Below are 21,980 nucleotides of genomic sequence, written 5' to 3' on the forward strand. Positions count from 1 at the left end.
TAAGAGCATCAGCTAAAACCAGAGTGAACAACAATTTTGGCTGTCGGTGTCTGTGCTGGCTTACTAGCTACCTAACATAAACATACTCTGGGGGATTTTTAATACAATTGCCCATTAGCAATCAAACCTATTTGCTGCATGACACCAACTCCTTGTAAACTGGTTTAGTGTCATATACAGTGTGATGTAGTGATGTCCTTGAGTGTCATTCATGTGGTTCAGAGAGAGAGCTTAGAGGTGAACTAACAGTTCTCTTTTACTGCAAACACTGAGACAAACTGAGTGAGAAGACACTGCTGGGATGTGGAGTGAGTGTGTGTCAAATATTTGAGCTAACGCTAATATCACACTGATCAGTATATTTATGATAGCCAATAAATGATTGTTTACTCTGATTTCCTGCTGCTCCTAATGAGGAATAAGGGATTTCTGTGTCTGTGTTGATTTCCTCTTTAATCACAGTGCTAATGTGGTGTAGAAGATTGCTGCCACACCGCCTCCTCAGCCTGTGCTTCAAAGGCTCTGATAGTTAGTATGACTCAGGGGTGTTAATTCATTTAAACTTACATAATCATCCTGCTGTAACCAGGTTTCAGTAAGGCAGAGTAAATCGATTTGTTGATCAATTGTTAAGTCATGTACTAACTCTTTGGTGCTGTCATTTTTTTTGCTGGTTTTTACTTTGTTTTTGTCTGTTTGGGAGCTGATACAGTCTCAATGGAGATGAGGTTTAGAGGGATAACAGTAGGAGAGAAGCTGCAGAGGTGTGTGAGACTGCAACTCTGCTTCCTGGTCCCAACACTTGATAGTCATGTTTCAGGGGATTTCATAAATTTGCCAGATTTCTAGAAATAAGAGCTGCTTCATCCAAAGTGGGATTGTCTCACAACCAGACCAGGTTTCCTCCAGAAAGTTTCCCAATTGTCTATAAAGATAATGACCTCTGATTGATGTAACCGGGTGTCATTATTGCTGATGTGAATTATACTTTTACTGAATTCAGGTTTACCCTCAGCCAGCAGTTTTAAATTTCACTCAGTGTCGCCTGCTCTGGCCCCTGGAAGACAACTGACTATGGTTGCTGCTGTCTTCACATGTCTCAGAACAGAATCACCAATTACCAGAGTTTGATCCCTGGCGGGTGTGTCGCAGAGTGGGGAAAAATAGTTAGACACAGGAACAGGGTTGTGGTGTACCAGGGCTTCTGTTTAAGACTATGCTTCCTCCTCACCGTCACCCAGCCATCATGTTTTCCCGTCTGCTCAGGATAACCTGCTGGGAGACAGTTAGCAGGGCCTACGCCACCTTCCACTGCTCCAGCTACAGGGGCCTGACCAGCTATGGGGTTTTCAAGGGTGGGATGCCGAGAGTTCAGTTCAGTGATCCAGGCCTCCAGAGCTGCCGAAAGGCTACATTTCTTACAAGTATCATTACTAAAAAAAAAGCAGAAAGCATAACTCCTTCTCCAGAGTCGGAGCAGTCTTCCACATACCAGGTTAAATAACGACTGCTGAGGAGCAAGCATGGCTTGGGCCAGTCTCAGAGCTCGCCCTCGCAGCAGGATAACCATGAAAGCAATTTTTGCACAGTCTGAGGAATAAATTCTCCTTTGTTGATGAAACACTAGGAAACACTGTGTGAGGAAACCTCCGTTCTTTTCACTGGTAAAAACTTCAGGTGTAGGAAGAGGCCTCTCCAGAGGTACAACCTCCCTGAGCTGTGCTGCTGACCATGCCCATCGTTTTATGACCACAGTATACTCATCTTATAACGGATGTCAATCCAGCATCCTTGGCATGTGGTGGATCAGGAGATTTGCAACATGGATGCACAGCCGACAAATCTGAAGCAACTGTGTGATGCTATCATGTCAATATGAAACTAAATCTGTGAGGAATGTTTCCAGGTCTTTGTTGAATCTGCGCCACAAAGAATTAAGGCAGTTCTGAAGGTGAAAGAAGGCCCAAAACAGTACTGGCAAGGTGTAACTAATGAAGTGGCCAGTGACTGTATTTAGTGTCTAGATGTTTTTTTCAGTATTTTATTCACTTGATAGCAGGACAGAATACCACATGACTGTGGCCTTGTGTTATACCCTCTCTGCTGCAGTGATGCCCCTCACACTGTAACTTAAAGTAATAAATTGGTTACTGATTAATTACAGAAGTAAATTTATGAGCATAAAGATGTAAGCCTTGGACCATTGGGATGAAATGTGGTTGGGAAACTTAACAAGCATTGATAAAGCTTCATCAGTAGCTCGAGCAACACCTCAAAACCTTCGCTCACCACGGGTGGTTAGCAGACTGTGGTTAATAACATGCAGTAAATTGCAGTTTAAAGCAGTCTGCTTACACATTGTTAAACGAGGGAAGGGAACTAATGTCCCATTTCATCCCAGGGCTTGATTAAATGGCTGCTCACTTTCTACAGTACTTAAAACTGATCAGTAGGACCTGAAACTGCAAACATTCAGGCCAAGTAAGAATCAGCTGGTGAACGTATTAATCTTCTACAAGTTTTTGACCAGGAGGTTAAACTCATACAAATTAGATAGCAGATAGCAGATCATTTGTGTCTGTGTTAGGATGGTTTATATTTGAGCTTCTTGTTCACACAGAACAATTTTTCTTACTTGTTTTTAACGATTACCAAAGTCTGTGAATCCCTAAATTGTTCAGTTGTTCTTTTTGCTCCCCATGAGGTCACTTTCACCATGTGACAAAAATAACACCCCACTGTACCACAGCAACTTTCTATATCCTCAATAAAAAGCTGACAGGTTGCAATGATGTTCCAAATAACTTATCAAGAAAACAACTAAATAGACAGAAACTATTATGAAAACTGGTTTATTTTATATCTCCTAGTTTGAAATGAAGCAATGAAAACATGTATAAAACATCACAAACTGTAATATTATACAAATGCTTACGTCCTGCTGATGCAATGGAGACATCTTCCAGTGACAGTCTTCATCCGTGTGAGTGTGAGGAGGCTCCTAAACCCACCGACACAGAAGTGCATGTTCACAACTCCCTCTGTGCATGGTGAGGAGGGGTGGTGCTGTGGCCAGTCAGGTATGAAGTGCTGAGAGTGGATCTTTGGTCCTCTGTGCAGCTCTGTCCACTCTCAGCTGCCCTGCAAAGCAACAACACAAGAAAGACGTCATTTTAACACAAAACAGCATTTCCATTGTAGGTAGCTGCAGCATGTTGTTAAAATGCTATTTTAAACTCAACATACAAATAAACTTAAACCTACAGATCTGTAGTACGATGATTTATACCAGCTATTGGAATGATTTAGTCTTCAAGACAGTTTGTAGCCAATGTGAGGTGATAACTTACAAAGCTGGAACACAGCACCACTCTCCAGTTTGTCATTTGGTCATCCATCCTTCTCATCAGGTTGGGGTAAGGCTGTCTTCTGGGTGGAGTATCTTTCTTGTTAGCTCCGTCTTGGACGTTGAGTGTCTGAAGTGCTGAATGCTGGGAGAGGACAAGTGTAAAGCACCTGAAGACAAAAAGACAAAGAAAAAAGGATGAATTCACAGATCACAGAGTTGTTCAATTTACTTTTCTTCTGTTGTGTTTTTACCTTACCTCTGATCCCTGAACCACAGGCTATACCTTATGTAAAAACAAGAGACTACAGTCAGTTCACGACATCATTTTTAAACCTTTTCTACTTATTTGTGTTGACATTAAGTACGGACTTACCTTTGTCCTGCATGGTGAGCTAGAGCTTGAGAAAAAATATGTAAGTCATTTAAATAGTTACCTTTGATATTAAGAAAAATAGAAGTAACAATACCTAAAACACTACCTTTCAGTCACACAGGCAATGTCACATATTAAGAAAAAAACAATACATTTCACATGTGTTAGTTAGTTAGCTGTCTTACAAACATCACAAAACACAAAGGCCAACTTATTATTTTATTTTTTTTTTGTGTCCCGTTTGGATCTTTAGCCATCAGAATTGTTGTCTTAAGGCCAAGAAAGATGCCAAGCGGATTTATTTTACCAAGTGGATCATCATGGCCTTGCCATATTGGTCCATTTGATTGACCTTTATTATAATTATGAATTTATTTTATTTTCGGTTGCTACAAACGGGACAGACATGACTGGGGGATAGGACAGGGAGAAAGAATGAAAGAAAGAGAGGGAGAGAAAGAAAACCAAAGGGGAGAAGAGACGGTGAGAAGGGGGGGAAGAAAGAAAAAAACAAAAAACACCTGGATCACCTGTATGGAGAAAAAAACCAGAAGAGAAAGCAAACAACAGAAAGCAACATAATAAAAAAAAAAAAAACAGCACCATCACAATAAACTAGCTAGCAGTAGATAACAGTAGATACTAAATAATAAACGATATTGTGCAGCACGCAAGACAGACAGCACACAATGTGCTTTGAGGCAGCAGCCAAGAAAGCTGTAGTCCGCGTCTGTGAACACCCGTGTGTACACCTGTGTGCATACCTGTGTGGATCAGCACGCTTGTATTCCAAAGGTTTCTCCATGTAACGATCTGCTAGGGAGTGTGGGGAGCCATAGCCCCGTCCCCCAGGGTATGAAGCAGGTATGGAGGAGATCCAGGCCCCAGATATCCAGAGGCCCCAGAGTACAAGGACCCGAGGAGGACCACCAAAAGGGGGGGAACCGTGCCACCCTCCTGGGAAGAGCTGAGTAGAGCCCCAAACGAGAGGTCACCCCGCAGCTACGGAGCAGAGGCCAGAGGGGGTTGCAGTGGCGTGCCCGCGGGCTCTGCCGGCAGCCAGCTCTGCCAGAGAGGACCGAGCTTCAGGCCCAGAGGCCTGAGGGCATCCCACCCCCCGGAAGGAGCCCAGCCGGGCCACAGGCGCCCAGCCCCACCAATCGGCCACCAGGAGTGAGCCGGTACATACATGAGCGCCCAGCCCCAGATGACAAGGACCACCAACACACCAACGTCTGAGGGCATCAGCCACCGGCAGGGAGTGTGGTGAGGGGAGACAGGCCTCCGTACTTTAGAGGACCTGAGATGTACCCAGAGAGGTTGAGTCTAAGACCCAACCTGATATATAGACACAGATGAACAGGCACACGTGGACACAAACGTGCATTCCCACCCCATATGCACAACCAAATACTCGGCACTCACCCAACGTGTAGACAGACACAAATAGACACTGCACAGACAGTCGCACTCCCCAAACATACTCTATATCCCAGGTCCAGGTACCCCCGCCCTCAGAGGGGCAAGCCGCACCTAGACCCAGGAGATGTAACCCTTCTCTCTGGGGTGGAGGCAAGCGGACCACCTCCTTATCTGCAGTAGCAGGGAGGCCCCGCATCCCAGACCCCAGTCTGACGGCCGGCACCTCCTCCCAGCCCCCCAGCCCTGACGGCTAACAGAACCGGGGTGAGTGAAGACCTCAAACCTCCCTACGCCCGCTCATATGTAGTGTTGCTGTGTGCTGTTCTAAAGTGCATTTAAAACTCAGGAGAGCATGGTACTTGTTTCCTCTCAGAGAGCAGCATGGCTCCTCCCGAAAACCCTTAGTGTCTAAATGCATTTAAAATTGAGGGTAGGGCACCAGCGCCAGAGGTGGGTTGGAATACACCGACCATCCTCTGGATGCTGTAAAACGTGCCCACCCCCAAGGCCCTATATGTATGTGTTATGTGAGAGTGTGAGTGATGTGGATGTCTAGGTTGCAGAATAAAATTGAGGCACAGGCGGCCAGAAGGGGACAGAGGGGGAGTGCCTCCCCTGCACCCTGGTGACATACCTGCACCCCAAGCCCTGCGTGTGTGGGTGGGTGTGGTAGAGCGGGAATAAGGAGGCAGCTGAGGATGGGGAGGGAAGAAAGGCAGGGGCAAGCGGCCCCTCCCTGGGGCCAGCTCCCCCGCTGACCCCAGTAGGCACCCCCACACTCTGGAACCCACCAGGGCAAGGGAGCCCAGGCCCATCCGGACCGGGGCCCGCTGCAACAGCACCGCCCAGCCCCACAGAGTCCGGGGCAGCCCACCCGACTCCACCCCAGAGAAAACTGCACCCACCCCGTCATCCAATCATCTCCCAAACTACACAAGACAATAGACACCCAGGTTGAGTTCATTCTCCCCTGAAACATAAGGAGATTGGAAAGACAGCGTCATGAAATCTGGAGGGAATCTCCAGTTTTCCAGGCTGGCTGTGACAGATACTTGCAAGCGAGTGAGAAGGATACCAGAGTGCAGAAGCTCAGGAAGAGATCCAAGACCTGAAACATAAGGAGATTGGAAAGAAAGTGTCATGAAATCTGGAGGGAATCTACAGGTTTCCACGCCGGCTGTGACGGACAGTTGCAAGCGAGTGAGAAGGATACAAGAGTGCAGAAGCTCAGGAAGAGATCCAAGACCTGAAAAATAAGGAGATTGGGAAAAAAGTGTTGTGAAATCTGGAGAGAACCTCCAAGTTTCCACGCTAGCTGTGACGGATGCTTGCAAGCGGGTGAGATGCATACAAGAGTGAAGAAGCCAGGAAGAGATCCAAGACCTGAAACATGAGGAGATTGGAAAGAAAGCGTCATGAAATCTGGAGGGAACCTCCAGGTTTCCACGCTGGCTGTGACGGATACTTGCAAGAGGGTGAGATGGATATAAGAGTGCAGAAGCTCAGGAAGAGATCCAAGACCTGAAACATAAGGAGATTGGAAAGAAAGCGTCATGAAATCTGGAGGTAACCTCCAGGTTTCCACGCTGGCTGTGACGGATACTTGCAAGAGGGTGAGACGGATACCAGAGTGCAGGAGCTCAGGAAGAAATCCAAGACCTGAAACATAAGGAGATTGGAAAGACAGCGTCATGAAATCTGGAGGGAGCCTACAGTTTTCCACGCCGGCTGTGACAGATACTTGCTAGCGGATGAGATGGATACCAGAGTGCAGGAGCTCAGGAAGAGATCCAAGACCTGAAACATAAGGAGATTGGAAAGAAAGCGTCATGAAATCTGGAGGGAACCTCCAGCTTTCCTCACTGCCTGTGCCGAATAGTTAAAAGCGGGTGAGATGGATACCAGAGTGCAGATGCTCAGGAAGAGATCCAAGACCTGAAACATAAGGAGATTGGAAAGACAGCGTCATGAAATCTGGAGGGAACCTCCAGCTTTCCTCACTGCCTGTGCCGAATAGTTAAAAGCGGGTGAGATGGATATAAGAGTGCAGAAGCTCAGGAAGAGATCCAAGACCTGAAACATAAGGAGATTGGAAAGAAAGCGTCATGAAATCTGGAGGGAACCTCCAGGTTTCCACACTGGCTGTGACAAATACTTAAAAGCGGGTGAGATGGATACAAGAGTGCAGAAGCTCAGGAAGAGATCCAAGACCTGAAACATAAGGAGATTGGAAAGACAGCGTCATGAAATCTGGAGGGAATCTCCAGTTTTCCACGCTGGCTGTGACAGATACTTGCAAGCGAGTGAGAAGGATACCAGAGTGCAGAAGCTCAGGAAGAGATCCAAGACCTGAAACATAAGGAGATTGGAAAGAAAGTGTCATGAAATCTGGAGGGAATCTACAGGTTTCCACGCCGGCTGTGACGGACAGTTGCAAGCGAGTGAGAAGGATATAAGAGTGCAGAAGCTCAGGAAGAGATCCAAGACCTGAAAAATAAGGAGATTGGGAAAAAAGTGTTGTGAAATCTGGAGAGAACCTCCAAGTTTCCACGCTAGCTGTGACGGATGCTTGCAAGCGGGTGAGATGCATACAAGAGTGAAGAAGCCAGGAAGAGATCCAAGACCTGAAACATGAGGAGATTGGAAAGACAGCGTCATGAAATCTGGAGGGAACCTCCAAGTTTCCACGCTGGCTGTGACGGATGCTTGCAAGCGAGTGAGATGGATATAAGAGTGCAGGAGCTCAGGAAGAGATCCAAGACCTGAAACATAAGGAGATTGGAAAGACAGCGTCATGAAATCTGGAGGGAGCCTACAGTTTTCCACGCCGGCTGTGACAGATACTTGCTAGCGGATGAGATGGATACCAGAGTGCAGAAGCTCAGGAAGAGATCCAAGACCTGAAACATAAGGAGATTGGAAAGAAAGCGTCATGAAATCTGGAGGGAACCTCCAGCTTTCCTCACTGCCTGTGCCGAATAGTTAAAAGCGGGTGAGATGGATACCAGAGTGCAGGTGCTCAGGAAGAGATCCAAGACCTGAAAAATAAGGAGATTGGGAAAAAAGTGTTGTGAAATCTGGAGAGAACCTCCAAGTTTCCACGCTGGCTGTGACAAATACTTAAAAGCGGGTGAGATGCATACAAGAGTGCAGAAGCTCAGGAAGAGATCCAAGACCTGAAACATAAGGAGATTGGAAAGACAGCGTCATGAAATCTGGAGGGAACCTCCAGTTTTCCACGCTGGCTGTGACAGATACTTGCAAGCGAGTGAGAAGGATACCAGAGTGCAGAAGCTCAGGAAGAGATCCAAGACCTGAAACATAAGGAGATTGGAAAGAAAGCGTCATGAAATCTGGAGGGAATCTACAGGTTTCCACGCCGGCTGTGACGGACAGTTGCAAGCGAGTGAGAAGGATACAAGAGTGCAGGAGCTCAGGAAGAGATCCAAGACCTGAAAAATAAGGAGATTGGGAAAAAAATGTTGTGAAATCTGGAGAGAACCTCCAAGTTTCCTCACTGGCTGTGATGGATACTTGCAAGCGGGTGAGATGGATATAAGAGTGCAGAAGCTCAGGAAGAGATCCAAGACCTGAAACATAAGGAGATTGGAAAGAAAGCGTCATGAAATCTGGAGGGAACCTCCAGGTTTCCACGCTGGCTGTGACGGATACTTGCAAGAGGGTGAGATGGATATAAGAGTGCAGAAGCTCAGGAAGAGATCCAAGACCTGAAACATAAGGAGATTGGAAAGACAGCGTCATGAAATCTGGAGGGAATCTCCAGTTTTCCACGCTGGCTGTGACAGATACTTGCAAGCGAGTGAGAAGGATACCAGAGTGCAGAAGCTCAGGAAGAGATCCAAGACCTGAAACATAAGGAGATTGGAAAGAAAGCGTTATGAAATCTGGAGGGAACCTCCAGCTTTCCTCACTGCCTGTGCCGAATAGTTAAAAGCGGGTGAGATGGATACCAGAGTGCAGATGCTCAGGAAGAGATCCAAGACCTGAAACATAAGGAGATTGGAAAGAAAGCGTTATGAAATCTGGAAGCAACCTCCAGGTTTCCACGCTGGCTGTGACGGATACTTGCAAGAGGGTGAGATGTATATCAGAGTGCAGAAGCTCAGGAAGAGATCCAAGACCTGAAACATAAGGAGATTGGAAAGAAAGCGTCATGAAATCTGGAGGGAACCTCCAGGTTTCCACGCTGGCTGTGACGGATACTTGCAAGAGGGTGAGATGGATACCAGAGTGCAGGAGCTCAGGAAGAGATCCAAGACCTGAAACATAAGGAGATTGGAAAGAAAGCGTCATGAAATCTGGAGGGAATCTACAGGTTTCCACGCCGGCTGTGACGGATACTTGCAAGCGAGTGAGAAGGATACAAGAGTGCAGAAGCTCAGGAAGAGATCCAAGACCTGAAAAATAAGGAGATTGGGAAAAAAGTGTTGTGAAATCTGGAGAGAACCTCCAAGTTTCCACGCTAGCTGTGACGGATACTTGCAAGAGGGTGAGACGGATATAAGAGTGCAGAAGCTCAGGAAGAGATCCAAGACCTGAAACATAAGGAGATTGGAAAGAAAGCGTCATGAAATCTGGAGGGAACCTCCAGGTTTCCACGCTGGCTGTGACGAATACTTGCAAGAGGGTGAGATGGATATAAGAGTGCAGATGCTCAGGAAGAGATCCAAGACCTGAAACATAAGGAGATTGGAAAGAAAGCGTCATGAAATCTGGAGGGAACCTCCAGGTTTCCACGCTGGCTGTGACGGATGCTTGCAAGCGGGTGAGACGGATACCAGAGTGCAGGAGCTCAGGAAGAAATCCAAGACCTGAAACATAAGGAGATTGGAAAGACAGCGTCATGAAATCTGGAGGGAGCCTACAGTTTTCCACGCCGGCTGTGACAGATACTTGCTAGCGGATGAGATGGATACCAGAGTGCAGGAGCTCAGGAAGAGATCCAAGACCTGAAACATAAGGAGATTGGAAAGAAAGCGTCATGAAATCTGGAGGGAACCTCCAGGTTTCCTCACTGCCTGTGCCGAATAGTTAAAAGCGGGTGAGATGGATACCAGAGTGCAGGAGCCCAGGAAGAGATCTAAGAGAGAGGATTGGAAAGAAAGCGTCGTGAATTTTTGAAATTTCTTTAAGACATTTCACTTCCCAACCCAGAAGCTTTTTTTACCCCCTGCGAATGTCCTACGTTTTTTTTTTTATTTAAGTGATAAAGCTTCATGAAAATGTAAAAAAAATATGCTGTCGCGTTCCAACCTACTTAAAGTACAGCGACCTGAACTCCTTTTTGTTTTTTCCCACAGTGCTGGGCATACACCGTGCGATTTTTGGCCCACTTTGAGCCAATTTTTCAGTCATGCCAGCGTTTTGGTGATCGCTCGAGTTTTGCCTTCAACGTGTGTCGTGCATCGTGCTGTATACATGGGTTAACGAGAAGCGATTAACACTAGAATTACTGAGCCTTTTTTTCCACCTCAAGACCAGCTCCCGATAATCAATCGTTTGGTCGTAAGACAGTGAGACCTGTTTGAAATCCTGTCGGCCGCCGTGAGGATGTCACCGTAGCCTCTCACACTGCGCTTGCACAAACACAGAAATGAAAGTGAAAAAGACGGAGTATAAGGCAGCGGACACAAGCAAAGTAAGCACAACTTGTAAAACTTTGGCAGGCTCATCTGAGCCTTTTCCATGTGGCCTCACAAAATTATCACGACCACAACCACCATGAAAATATTTGGATGGACACTGCTGCTGAATCACAGCTGCCTGATCAATATTTTTCATAAGCAATTTAGCAAAGTTGATGGTGGTGGTGCGTGTCTGTGTGAGTGAAAGATAGAGAGGGAGAGCGAGGGACAGATTCTGTGTTATAACCTTGAGGCATAGTGTGAGTACTCGGGTCGCATCAGGACGTATAGTGTGAGACCCTGCATCGTGACCCACGAACTTCTAACCCCTGCAAGTCAATCATACAGTTTGAGCAGGAGCGGAATAATGCTGGAGATACACTGTGCGATTTTTGGCCCATTTTGAGCCGATTTTTCAGTCGTGCGACCGTTTTGGTGATCGGCCCGATTTTGGCCTTCATCGTGCCTCGTGCATGGTGTAGTATACATGGGGTAACGAGAAGCGATTAACACCTCACAACCAGCTCCCGATCATCAATTGCTTGACCTACGAACTTCTAACCTCTGCGAGTCAATCGTACAGTTTGAGCAGGAGCTGAATCGCGCGACTGGAAAAAAAAAATCGCACAGCGTATGCCCGCCGATGCTGATGGAAATGGACGAAACGCAAAGTGAGACAAATGCGGTTTCTGACCTCTATTTATCCCCTCGATAGGTGTGACGTAACGGCCGCACTTCAAAGCACGACCAAACTTCAAAGCACTCAGCCTTGTGACGTGACGTAATCTTCGTTCTGATGGGAGGGCTTTGGAGTTGACGTTACGCCGCAATGCATTGTGGGGGCGCGGCACCATTTTCGGGTCTACGAATCAAAACAAACACACTGGCTGTGTGCCAATTAAGAGACTGCACGCTTGAAGTACGCATTTTAAGTGCGGTTACGTCACCGCCACGCGACGACGGCTGTCCCAATTCGAAGTGTACTTCAAATGCATACTCCAAATGCGCCGTCGATCTCCCCAAATATCAAGCGTGGTCCGGTGCACGCTTCGTGGTCCCATATATCCCACAATTCATAGCGCGGCGGTGGGTGTGGATAATTTTGCCGCAAAATACGACAGAAGGGAGCGGCCGAAGAGGTTTTTTTTATTTTTCCAAACTTTATTGAACTTATAAAGTGAACAGTCAGTCATTCCAGTTCAGTCTGTACAGTAGACATCAGTGGCGGCTGGCCCATAGGGGGCGCTCGGGCTCCGCCCCCCCAAATGTGGAGGAGTAAAAATATATATTTTTAAAAAATTCATCAATGATAGTTTTACTATGTGTGTGCCCATATACAGCCAGGCGTATTTTAACATTTTCACCAGCTGACTCATTAAAGTTCAACCAACAAACGGTGTTTTTCTTCTTCTGGGGCGCTCGTCAAAGCGCCCTTGATATGCAGCGAAATAGCCTATCATTAAATGGTTGCCAGGGGAAAATAATAAATATTTGACCTATCAGCGTCGCTGAATTAAATGGTTTGGGGGCGCTTAAAATTGCGCCCCTGCAGAAAACGCGCGAAGATTTGCTGTTCTAGAATTTTACCTCAGTCAGTAGCCTAAGTGAGCTATAAGGTCAGAGAGAGACGATGGCAGCGGTATTGTTAACGGTTGAGGCACAGCCTCCCCCAAATTCGGTTAGATCGCTTCTAACCTACCCTTTTGCCAGAAGGACAATGGCAGAAAAACTGCAAGTTAAAGAGTTGGGACCTGACAAGCCCGAAATTCAACTAACCCAGGCAACGAAGGAGAAGTCAAAAGCATACAACAGGACTTTTTGTCGGAGTTGGTTCCAGCGCAAGTCGTGGCTGACAGGCTGTGCATATTGATTTATATGATGCAGCCGGCTTTATATTGTTGCTTGATTACACCACACAACATTGGATTGATGTAGCCTAAGTAATGAGTAAGTGGACACATTCATTTTTGCTTAAAGGCTACTGGATGCTAATTTCTTTCGCTTTCTACCTGTAACTTATGTAGCTAGAGGAAAGCTTTCTGTTGTGTGTTGCCATCTAGTGGGCATGAGGTATCACTGTATGAGTTAATCACCTAGCAACAAATTAAAATTGTGTTGTTTGATGTACTCATTAAATGGGTCATTTTAGTCGATATCATAAAAATTGCCCCCCCTGAGATTTTTTTCAGGAGCCGCCACTGGTAGACATACAAGGCAAATAAGAGTAACAATATACAGTACAATGAAATAAGAAGGATAAATAAATAAAGGATAAAAAAAAAGAAAAAAAGAGGGGGAATGTGACAGACTTCATAACAACTTTGTACTTGAAAGTTGTGACAGCTCATTCCTTAAACATTTCTGAATGAATTTCAATCAATGATAAACCTTTTTTATTGGACGTTAATTTAAGAGAGTTTAAATAATATTCAATTTCAATCAAAAACAAATTAAATGATGGGGTTGAGTTTTGAAATGTACATTTATGTATATGGAATTTCCCTAATAAGATGGAGCGGCCGAAGAGTGAACTGTCAAAAGTACTGAATATGACATCACTTATTTATGTGCGAATGTTTAATAATTAAAGTCAGTCATATATCCACAAACACAACAAGCTGAAAGTCAGTGATATATATATATATATATATATATATATATATATATATATATATATATATATCATAATAATATTGGCCATATTATATTTACATTGCCACAGTGAGATGACTTTAGTCTCATGAACAACATTAACTAATTGTTATTTACTAACTAATCTTAAATGACTGTTCAGCACAGAAATGAAGCCCAACAATCATGTTTTACAGTCCTGTGGTCTCAGCCTCAGATACTCAACTAATCAAAGTGATGTCATGACAAAAATGAATGACTAACAAAACATTTTTCTCCTTCATTTCTGTCAAACAAAGCTGTATGTAACGTGTCTCGCGGTTAGTATCATGGTTGCTAGGTAACCTGAACAGCGCGACGAAGCGTATACCGTCCCATTTCACAAGCCTCTCACTTCCGCACTTCTCGTACTTATAGTACGCACCGTACGTAGTACGCGTAGTGCGCGTACTTCAAGCGTGCAGTCTCTTAATTCGGACACAGCCACTGTGTTGGAACGACGATTACAAGATGCTTAAAAGCAGCTCAAAAGAGAATGGACTGCATTGACACTGATTTCGTTCAGAGGCGAAGCAGCTGTAGCCTACTTGCAGAAAATAGCGTGCATTGGAAATGTGGACCCGTATGAAATACGGCCGTGGAGTAGAAACCCTGAAGACCAACCGCTATTGATGTAGCCTGACATATTTCGTACCTTATCTGTGGAGTCAGCGCGTACAAGTCGTCATTCAAACAAAGGTAAGTCAGCTCGAGTACTGCGAGTGAAATGCGTTTGATTTCCCTGCAAACATTCACATTAGTGCAGCATAAATTCATTCATGAGGGGAAATTACAGTGAGAACATGTGGAGGCTGTTAGAGGGATAACATAGTGAGTTCAGTGCATTGATGTGACATTGTCCTGAAGGATTTAGTTATTCTGTATGGTTAAAGAAATTGCAATGATTTATTAATGTTTATTATAAATAATCCTAATTATACATCTTGCTTCCATATTTGTATCTTGTGTCACTAAAAATACATTTTATTTTAATTTTATACATTGATTAATGACCTGCAGAATCTCCTTATCATATTAAGTGATTCATGATTGTCACTTTATGCTTTCTCCATCTCTAAAGTCATGACATCCTTCCATTACATACTTTAGGTTCATTTTCTGCAGGCAGGTTTCTGACAGAGAACAGGCAGATTTACACTATAACATGCAGCGTTCTATAGATGGACGCATAAAGCAATGAAAAATTACATGTATGTGCTAACTTTCTAAACACTTATCTACATTTATGATAAAGTAGATAAAACACATTTGTGTCGGCCTTGGCTCATAGTTCTTGTCTTTAAATGAACTTTGTCTGTGTTTCAGGTCCTGCACTCTCAAAGACTGAATGAACCAGCATTGCAGCCATGGGTCACTGTGAGCATCACAGGGAAGGTTGAAGCCGCCCACTGCACCTGTAAGGCCGGAGTCGCGGAGACCTGCACCCACGTCACTGCTCTTCTGTTTAATGTAGAAGCAACAGTGTTGATCTGTGGCACAAGGAGTGTTACAGATGAACTTTCATACTGGGTTTTGCTGGGTAATATGACCAAGATACAGCCAGAGGTTGGCCATAAGATAGACTTCTCCTCTTCAGCTGCCCAAAAAAAGACTCTCAATCAAAACATAAACAGACCATCTGTAATGAAAGGTAAAAGGAGCCGTCCTCAAAAAAGAAAAATCCCACCTGCTACTGTGGAGGAGTTGTCACTGCTATAATGCCATAATGTTTTATCTAGGGGTCTAGATTTATGCCTGTGGTGCACTGCCGTGTAAATAATTTGCATTTACTGAATATGTACTGACTGAGTACCGCTGTTCAAAAATTGAATAAAGAAACAAACTAATTTTTGCCTCTTTTTTTATTTTTTTTTTATTAAAACCACCTTATAGAACATCACATCAGTAACAGTGTAGAATCCATGTCATTTATAGTTTACAAATGACAAAATGTTTACACAAAATCATGACAGTGTTTACATGATATCACCCACTACTAACATTACTTTATTTACTGTATCTTTTGAAAAAATACCGCTATTTATACAGCAAAAGACTTAAGAATATTTAACAGGAGCAGGTTTCATTTTCCCCTGGTTTTACTACCACACTATTCACTAAACGCAGCAAACCACCATCTTATCCAGAAGGGTCACCTCTTCACCCTCACATGGAAGAAGTAATCTGATTGGCATGGTGGTGTGTTTGAAGCAGGTCCCTTGTGTAGCACTGGAACCCAGTCACGATGTTTCATCCATTTCATTGGCTGGTTTGCTGCAATAATGCCAAATAATTAGCAACTCTATAAATATTAGGTAGTTCTGCAAAATCACTCAGTAGAATGTTTGTTCTAATTTGCTATGACCTCAGAGTGCATCGAAAATAAAACTAATAGGCTATAAAGAGTGATACGAACATATTTAGAACTTACCGGAATGAAAATGTCTGGAGCACCAACAGATATTTGGAGATGGAAGAAAACTGGATATCAGCTCGTCTCACAGCTAGTGATGTGACGTTCTGTATCGAGGCTTCGAAGCTAGTGTCGAGTAATGAGGCACCAGAAAACCTAAGTGTAGGCAGGAAGCTGTGTAAAGTTGTTAATCCCTGTTCAGTGGGGTTCAGTTCATTTAAGCATTAGTTAAGTTCATTCCTGAAGGCCCATCAACTTGAATGTTTTCCTTGTCTCCCTGCTTTATCACACCTAATTTGACTAGTCAGATGTGTTTGGGTGATCAGAAACAAATTTACACCAAGTTAATACTGCAAATATACACAATTAGGTTAGGGTGTGAAGCCAGGACCTACCAACTCTATGATCTTCACTAAGCCAGCACCAAATAGGATGGCCCAGACTGGAGTATGGTAATTAGAATTGTAAAATTTGGTTTTCTGTGTTACAAATGCATGTTCTATTTGTTCATTTTTGCATGTGTCAGAATAGGTATTAATTTACTTACAACATTGCACTTTCTGAAGACGGCTAACTTCAGAAAGATACATCCCAGTCTCTAACTTATGCACCACTGTTTCAGTTGTTGTTCAGTATAATAACCTTCTTCCTTACATTATTGACATTGATGTTTTCTTTAGGAGTGGATTCTACAGAGGCATTGTGGGTCAATTACCAGATCCTTGCTTGTTCAGAATAACGGAGGCATATGCAAAATTTAATATTGAGGACAGGTCACTTGTGACCACAATGAACCTGAGAAGACCTGACAAGCCCCTTGTGGAAAGTGCCTTTGGGCTGGTGCAGGAGGGCAGTGTTCTGTCATATCAGCAGCCGGTTTTGACAACCTGGTACATCACACTACACCTTGATGCACCACCAACACCGCACTTGCCTCTGGAGGGGTGTGACATCAAGGAAACCCTGCTCACTCAGACAGCCTGTGATATTTTCTCAAACTGCTGCGCTGAACAAGTTTCCAAAGAACATGCTGTGTGACACGATAAATATCCTTTAACCTGTTAACCTGTGGCTTCTGGAAGAAACTCGTCTGAGTCAGTCACTGCAAACACATTTGTATCATCAAGTGTTTGTCAAATGATATGTTTTTCTACACTTAGGGTCATTTTCTATGTTGCAGTGCAGTAAAGTGCATGTTTCTTCTGTGTTCAATCATACATGTTCTAATTGTTATAAACAGAACAAATCTTTCCTTACTTAACTGGTTGATTCTTAACTTGTTTAACTGAAAATTGATGAAATGCCATAGTATTATTTTTTTAAATGTCCTTGGCAGTGCCTGTGTCCACATTGTAACTACTAATAAAAAGTCCTGTGTGTACTTTGGTGTGTGTTTTATGTTATTTCATTGCAAATAAATAATAGTCATTTTATTTTACATTTACACACAATCTTAGATCTCTGGCATGGCAAGGCAATAGTCAGGTACATGCAATTTGAAACCTGACATTCCAGAGCAAAGCATGAAGCACACAGCACGTGGTCAACGTGACTCATATGGAGACTGACAACATTACAAGGAATAAGGGAAAATTGAGGTTTTCACAGAAAATCCACAGAAAAGACTTTCTTTTTTTCCTTTTTTTGTTACAATAACTCAAAAAGAAGGTGCAATATGATTTTTAAATTCATATCATAGGTGTAAGTTTAGAGTTCAGATTTTTTCTGCACATTCTTTCTTTTTGTATTTAACTATGATGGTAAATACATTTTGCAACATATTTGCCTTCATATTTACTAACTCCATCAAAATATTTTCTTTTGCTTTAATTAATGAAAATGAAGGGTTTTAGTTTCCCCTCAGATCCTTTCATCCTCTTGATTTATGAAAGTCTCCACTTGCTCTTAAAGTAGGAACAGTTCACCTTTCCAGCTGTATTTTAAATACTGATGAGTTTACTTAAATTGTTAGCCTATTGGTCAAAATGTATTGTGTTTCTGATTCATTTTTAATGCTTTACTCAAATAATACATCCACATTTCAGCACGTAAGCAGCTGTTTGTCTCAGTATTACCCGAAAACATACTGAGGCCTGGTGATCACGAAGTATGTGGGACATAAAAGCATGTTAGGAAGAGACTAGGGCCATTTTCAGTTCGTGCCTGCTTTCTCTCCAACGCCTTGGCTCAAAGAATGCCCTCAGTGGTGATGCTGAAGTTGACCTCGACCTTGTGAGCCAATTTTTGTTTCATCTCCCACTTCATATGCTGCAGATGCTCCTGCAGCTCAGTCTTCTCATTGTTTGCAGGGATAACCATTTCATTATGAGGAAGAGGAGCAGGAATGTAGTCCAAAGACAAATGGATGTGGAGAGGAACACTGGGACTTTCTCTCTTTCTATCTCTGTTTTTTTCATTTGCTAATTCCCCTTAAGAGGAATGAGCTCATGTTCATGGGCTCTGTTGCCACATGTTGTGGTTCACTTTCTAGAATAAGGATGAGTTAGTTTCTGGTCATACCACAGAGAAGCAGCCAGAAAGAAAACGTGCTTCACGGTCAAAAACATACACAAAACAGTTGCATGACTTAGTGTAATTATTTGAGTACAGAGATTAGACTTAAAGCAGGATGATAATAAGTTGTGATTTAAAAAAAAAAATTGTGTGAATGGGTGTGAATGTGTGTGTGAATGGGTGGATGACTGGATATGTAAAGCGCTTTGGGGTCCTTAGGGAGTCCTTTAGGGGTCCTTTAGACACATTCCATTCACCTAAAGTAATTTACATCCAATAGTATAACAAAACTGCCTGAAGAAGGCATGACGTAGACATACTTTCGTGTTTTTTATGCAAAATTCTGACCCTACCTTCTGAATCTTGCTCACATTGTTTTTCCAGTCTTCTAATTTCCATTTTTGGTGAGCCTGTGCTGTCTTAGTTGACAGGAGTGGGACCGAATGTAGTCTTCTGCTGTTGTAGACCATCTGCTTCAGGATTCAACGTGTTATTCATTCAGAGATGCCTTTCTACACACCTTGGTTGATATGTGTGGTTATTTGAGTTAACCTTCCTATTATCTTGAAGCAGTCTCGCCATTCTCCTCTGACCTCTGACGTCAACAAGGTATTTTTACTCAAAGGACTGCTGCTCACTGCAAATGTTCCTCTTTTTAATCCCCAGAGATGGTTGTGTGAGAAAATCCTAGCAGATCAACAGTTTCTGAAATACTCAGACCAGCCTGTCTTACACCAACAACTATGCAAAGTTTAAAGTTACTTAACTCACTTTTCTTCCCAACTCCAATGCTAAATTTGAACCTCAGCAGGTCGTCTTGACCAAATGTCTAAAATGCATCAAGTGGCTGCCATGTGATTAGATGAAGTCTGAAAGGATTCAGGACTTTCATGCACAAGATCATAAAAAAGTATGTGGATCCTTGAATATAACTAGAAGAATTTCTATCCTGCTTGTTCAGAATCATTATTGCTTAGAAAAAGAAATGCACAGAATATGTTTTTGCTAAATGTAGTGTTTTTGGATGGGTTAGGATGGCACTTCAAGTGCAGCATCATCCAGGATTTATGTGTCAAGACTCATATGCGTCTTTCTCTCCCTGTGGCTTTTTTCATCTGGAATCAAACAGAATTGCAACTCATGAAAGAATTGTTTCCATACTGCAAACATGCAGAGACTGCCTTCCAGTTTAACTCCACTCCTCAGCTTGTATAAAACACTTTATAGTTCACTCTGTCTCCCTGCCCAAACAAGCCACAGTATAACCAGAGATTATATATGCCAAGTAATGAGATGAAGAATAGGGATGATGGCATGTGGAGTTGATGCTGAGGAGAATTTACAACATCTGCCTTCTTTGTTGTGGCAAATGCATGAGTTGGACCAATGTTTTGGTTAATTTCATGTCTGAACCAGACATGAAGAACCCTCGGTTTCTTGTTATGAAACTGAGTGCTCTTATGGGATGAACAAGAAAATAATCTCATGTATTGTAATTGAGAAAAAACAATGAGAAAAAAATAAATATATAAAAAAAACCCAAAACAAAACACTGGTCATATCTTTAGAAAGCAACATTATGCCATAGATTGCTGTGCAGTTTTGCCGTCACAGTCTTGACATGTTGAATCTGACATGTGACAAGTGAGTGTGGATTTCACTGCTAAATTGAGGCACACACTGAAAGGCTTGCAAGCTGTCAGTTACACAAAGGAGAACACAATTTATACAATGAAAGTCACATTGTATTAAACAAGACTTGAAACTAGTGACTCTGGCCACAAATTCATCAGGAAGGTGTTTCCTGAGGTTGTGGATCAAAGTCTTTGTTTTCCAGACTTCCATAGAAGAAGAATTATTTTCAAAACCAAACGAGTCCCCTCCTCATGGCCATCAGGAATAATGAAAGCTGAATTATTGGCTTCACTTTCCAAATGCCAAAGCTACATCCATGTTTTATATACAGTCTATGGTTCTGGCATGGATTGTTACTGTGACTGGGAAGTGTCCCTTGTGTTAACGGCACAAACTGCTTACAACAATCCATGAACGCTCCAACCTCCTGAAAGAATTCACTGTCAAAGTCTCGTGTCCATCTATAGTAGTTCAGCCTCACAGTATTACACAGGTGGTTCTAATGTTAAAATCTTTCTCCTGAGATACAAAGTTTGAATTATCAGGTGCCATGATAACTTACAGATCTCACTGTGCCATATTATCCCAGTAGAGCACTTTGATCAAAGACTGCAGGCTTGCTTGTCGTTCCTAGAGCCTCTAAAAGTAGAATGAGAGGCAGAGCCTTCAAGTCTCAGGTTCCTTACACTTTGGATATAGGAGACAGACAACCCCCTTTTTAAGGTTAGCCTTAAAGTCTTCCTTTTTGAAGCATCACTTAGTTGTGCATCTTACATCAGACTGTTGGAGGCCTTCCCATGATAGGCACAGCATTTCTGCTCCACTCTCCACTTGTGCCACCGCTGCACGTCAGTTACAATGCCCTCTCTGTCCTGTGTTCTGTGTTTTGTTGATCCTCCTTCTTCTTTTATGTTTTTTCTTTAACCTAAGAGCTTGGTTCTGCTGAATGTTTCTTCCTATTAAACAGGAGTGATTTTTGGACTTCTCTCTCTGGCATTGTATGGCCTAGCTGATTATATAAAGCACTTTGAGGTGGGTGGTGTTGCGCATTGGCTCTGTAATTGAACTAGGTAATTATTCTGTATGTAAAAACTAAAAATAATAAGAGAACCAATAATTTATCTTGTATTTTTAAAGTTTTTTTTTCCAAAATCATTTACAAAATGACTGCATCCATACTCAATAGCTTTTTGGGTACAAAATGTTAGTTTTCATCCTTTGATTACACGCATTGGCACAATCGGGGTGTGATATTACACCAGACAGAGATGTGAACAGGCAAAAGCATTCCCATGATTTTCCAGCCTATTCTATGGACTAAAATTGACTAAAATTATTATTTTAGTTTCATCAAATCTCTCCATTGTGAACTAAAATGGCTCAAAATGATCAATATATTAAAAACATTTGCTCTCTCTGGAAAAAAAACCCCTCACTCACTATCAGAAAACATCTGATCGTGTGGTTAGAGCCAAAAATCTACTTGAAACATCAGTACAATAGTCTACATGTGTGTCAAAGTAGTCCCTCTTGCATACCTTCATGCTTTGATGTATCAAATAAAAAGTTAAAGTCTTACTTTCCTGCAAGATAACTGAAACCATGTTTACACGACTTCACAGCCTTTATTCAGACTGCCGGCCACGGGGTGATTTTTCATCCAGTCATTTTTACATCCGCTTCGCATTTGGAAACAATCATACACATGATTACTGCTAGAAGCTGTCAGTGAAAACACCTATGTGCTCCACATGCCTCAGCTGTGTGATTTCTGTGACACACACACACACACACACACACACACACACACACACACACACACACACACACACACACACACACACACACACACGTCCATCTTAACTTCCTCCCTCTCTTTTCTTTTCACCTGCTGACGTGCAGAGATTTCCTGCTTCCAATTCCCCTCCACAAATCTGCAGAAATAATGAAGTTCACCTG

At 43.0% G+C, this 21,980-nt stretch overlaps 1 protein-coding gene and 1 long non-coding RNA gene across 4 annotated transcripts; both read right to left on the reverse strand.

The window, feature by feature from the left end:
• Positions 1–2,301: 2,301 nt before the first annotated feature.
• Positions 2,302–3,962, reverse strand: LOC120724696. The gene is made up of 3 exons (XR_005693975.1): positions 3,606–3,962; positions 3,351–3,516; positions 2,302–3,141 (listed from the first exon to the last, which is right to left on the reverse strand). It is a non-coding gene; the product is annotated as an uncharacterized LOC120724696 (long non-coding RNA).
• A 2,176-nt stretch (positions 3,963–6,138) lies between these two features.
• Positions 6,139–11,709, reverse strand: LOC120725566. Of its 3 annotated transcripts, XM_040018600.1 has the most exons (3): positions 8,647–11,709; positions 7,218–8,094; positions 6,146–6,665 (listed from the first exon to the last, which is right to left on the reverse strand). In XM_040018600.1, exon 1 carries the CDS (start codon positions 10,008–10,010, stop codon positions 9,093–9,095), a length of 918 nt encoding a protein of 305 aa, XP_039874534.1. In that variant the 5' UTR covers positions 10,011–11,709; the 3' UTR covers positions 6,146–6,665; positions 7,218–8,094; positions 8,647–9,092. The 3 variants fall into 3 exon arrangements, 2 of the variants coding, with proteins under 2 accessions (XP_039874533.1, XP_039874534.1); XR_005694142.1 differs by lacking the exon at positions 8,647–11,709 and adding an exon at positions 8,233–8,598 and having other exon boundaries at positions 6,139–8,094; XM_040018599.1 differs by having other exon boundaries at positions 6,145–8,094.
• Between the last annotated feature and the right edge of the window lie 10,271 nt (positions 11,710–21,980).

Source organism: Simochromis diagramma, unplaced genomic scaffold, assembly GCF_900408965.1.
Source record: "Simochromis diagramma unplaced genomic scaffold, fSimDia1.1 OVJJ01000802.1, whole genome shotgun sequence".
Classification (NCBI taxonomy): Eukaryota; Metazoa; Chordata; class Actinopteri; order Cichliformes; family Cichlidae; genus Simochromis; species Simochromis diagramma.

What these genes read in the sequence shown, in the direction of transcription:
- LOC120725566 (XM_040018599.1), bottom strand. Translation starts at nt 10,010, where the DNA reads ATGACGCTGTCTTTCCAATCTCCTTATGTTTCAGGTCTTGGATTTCTT.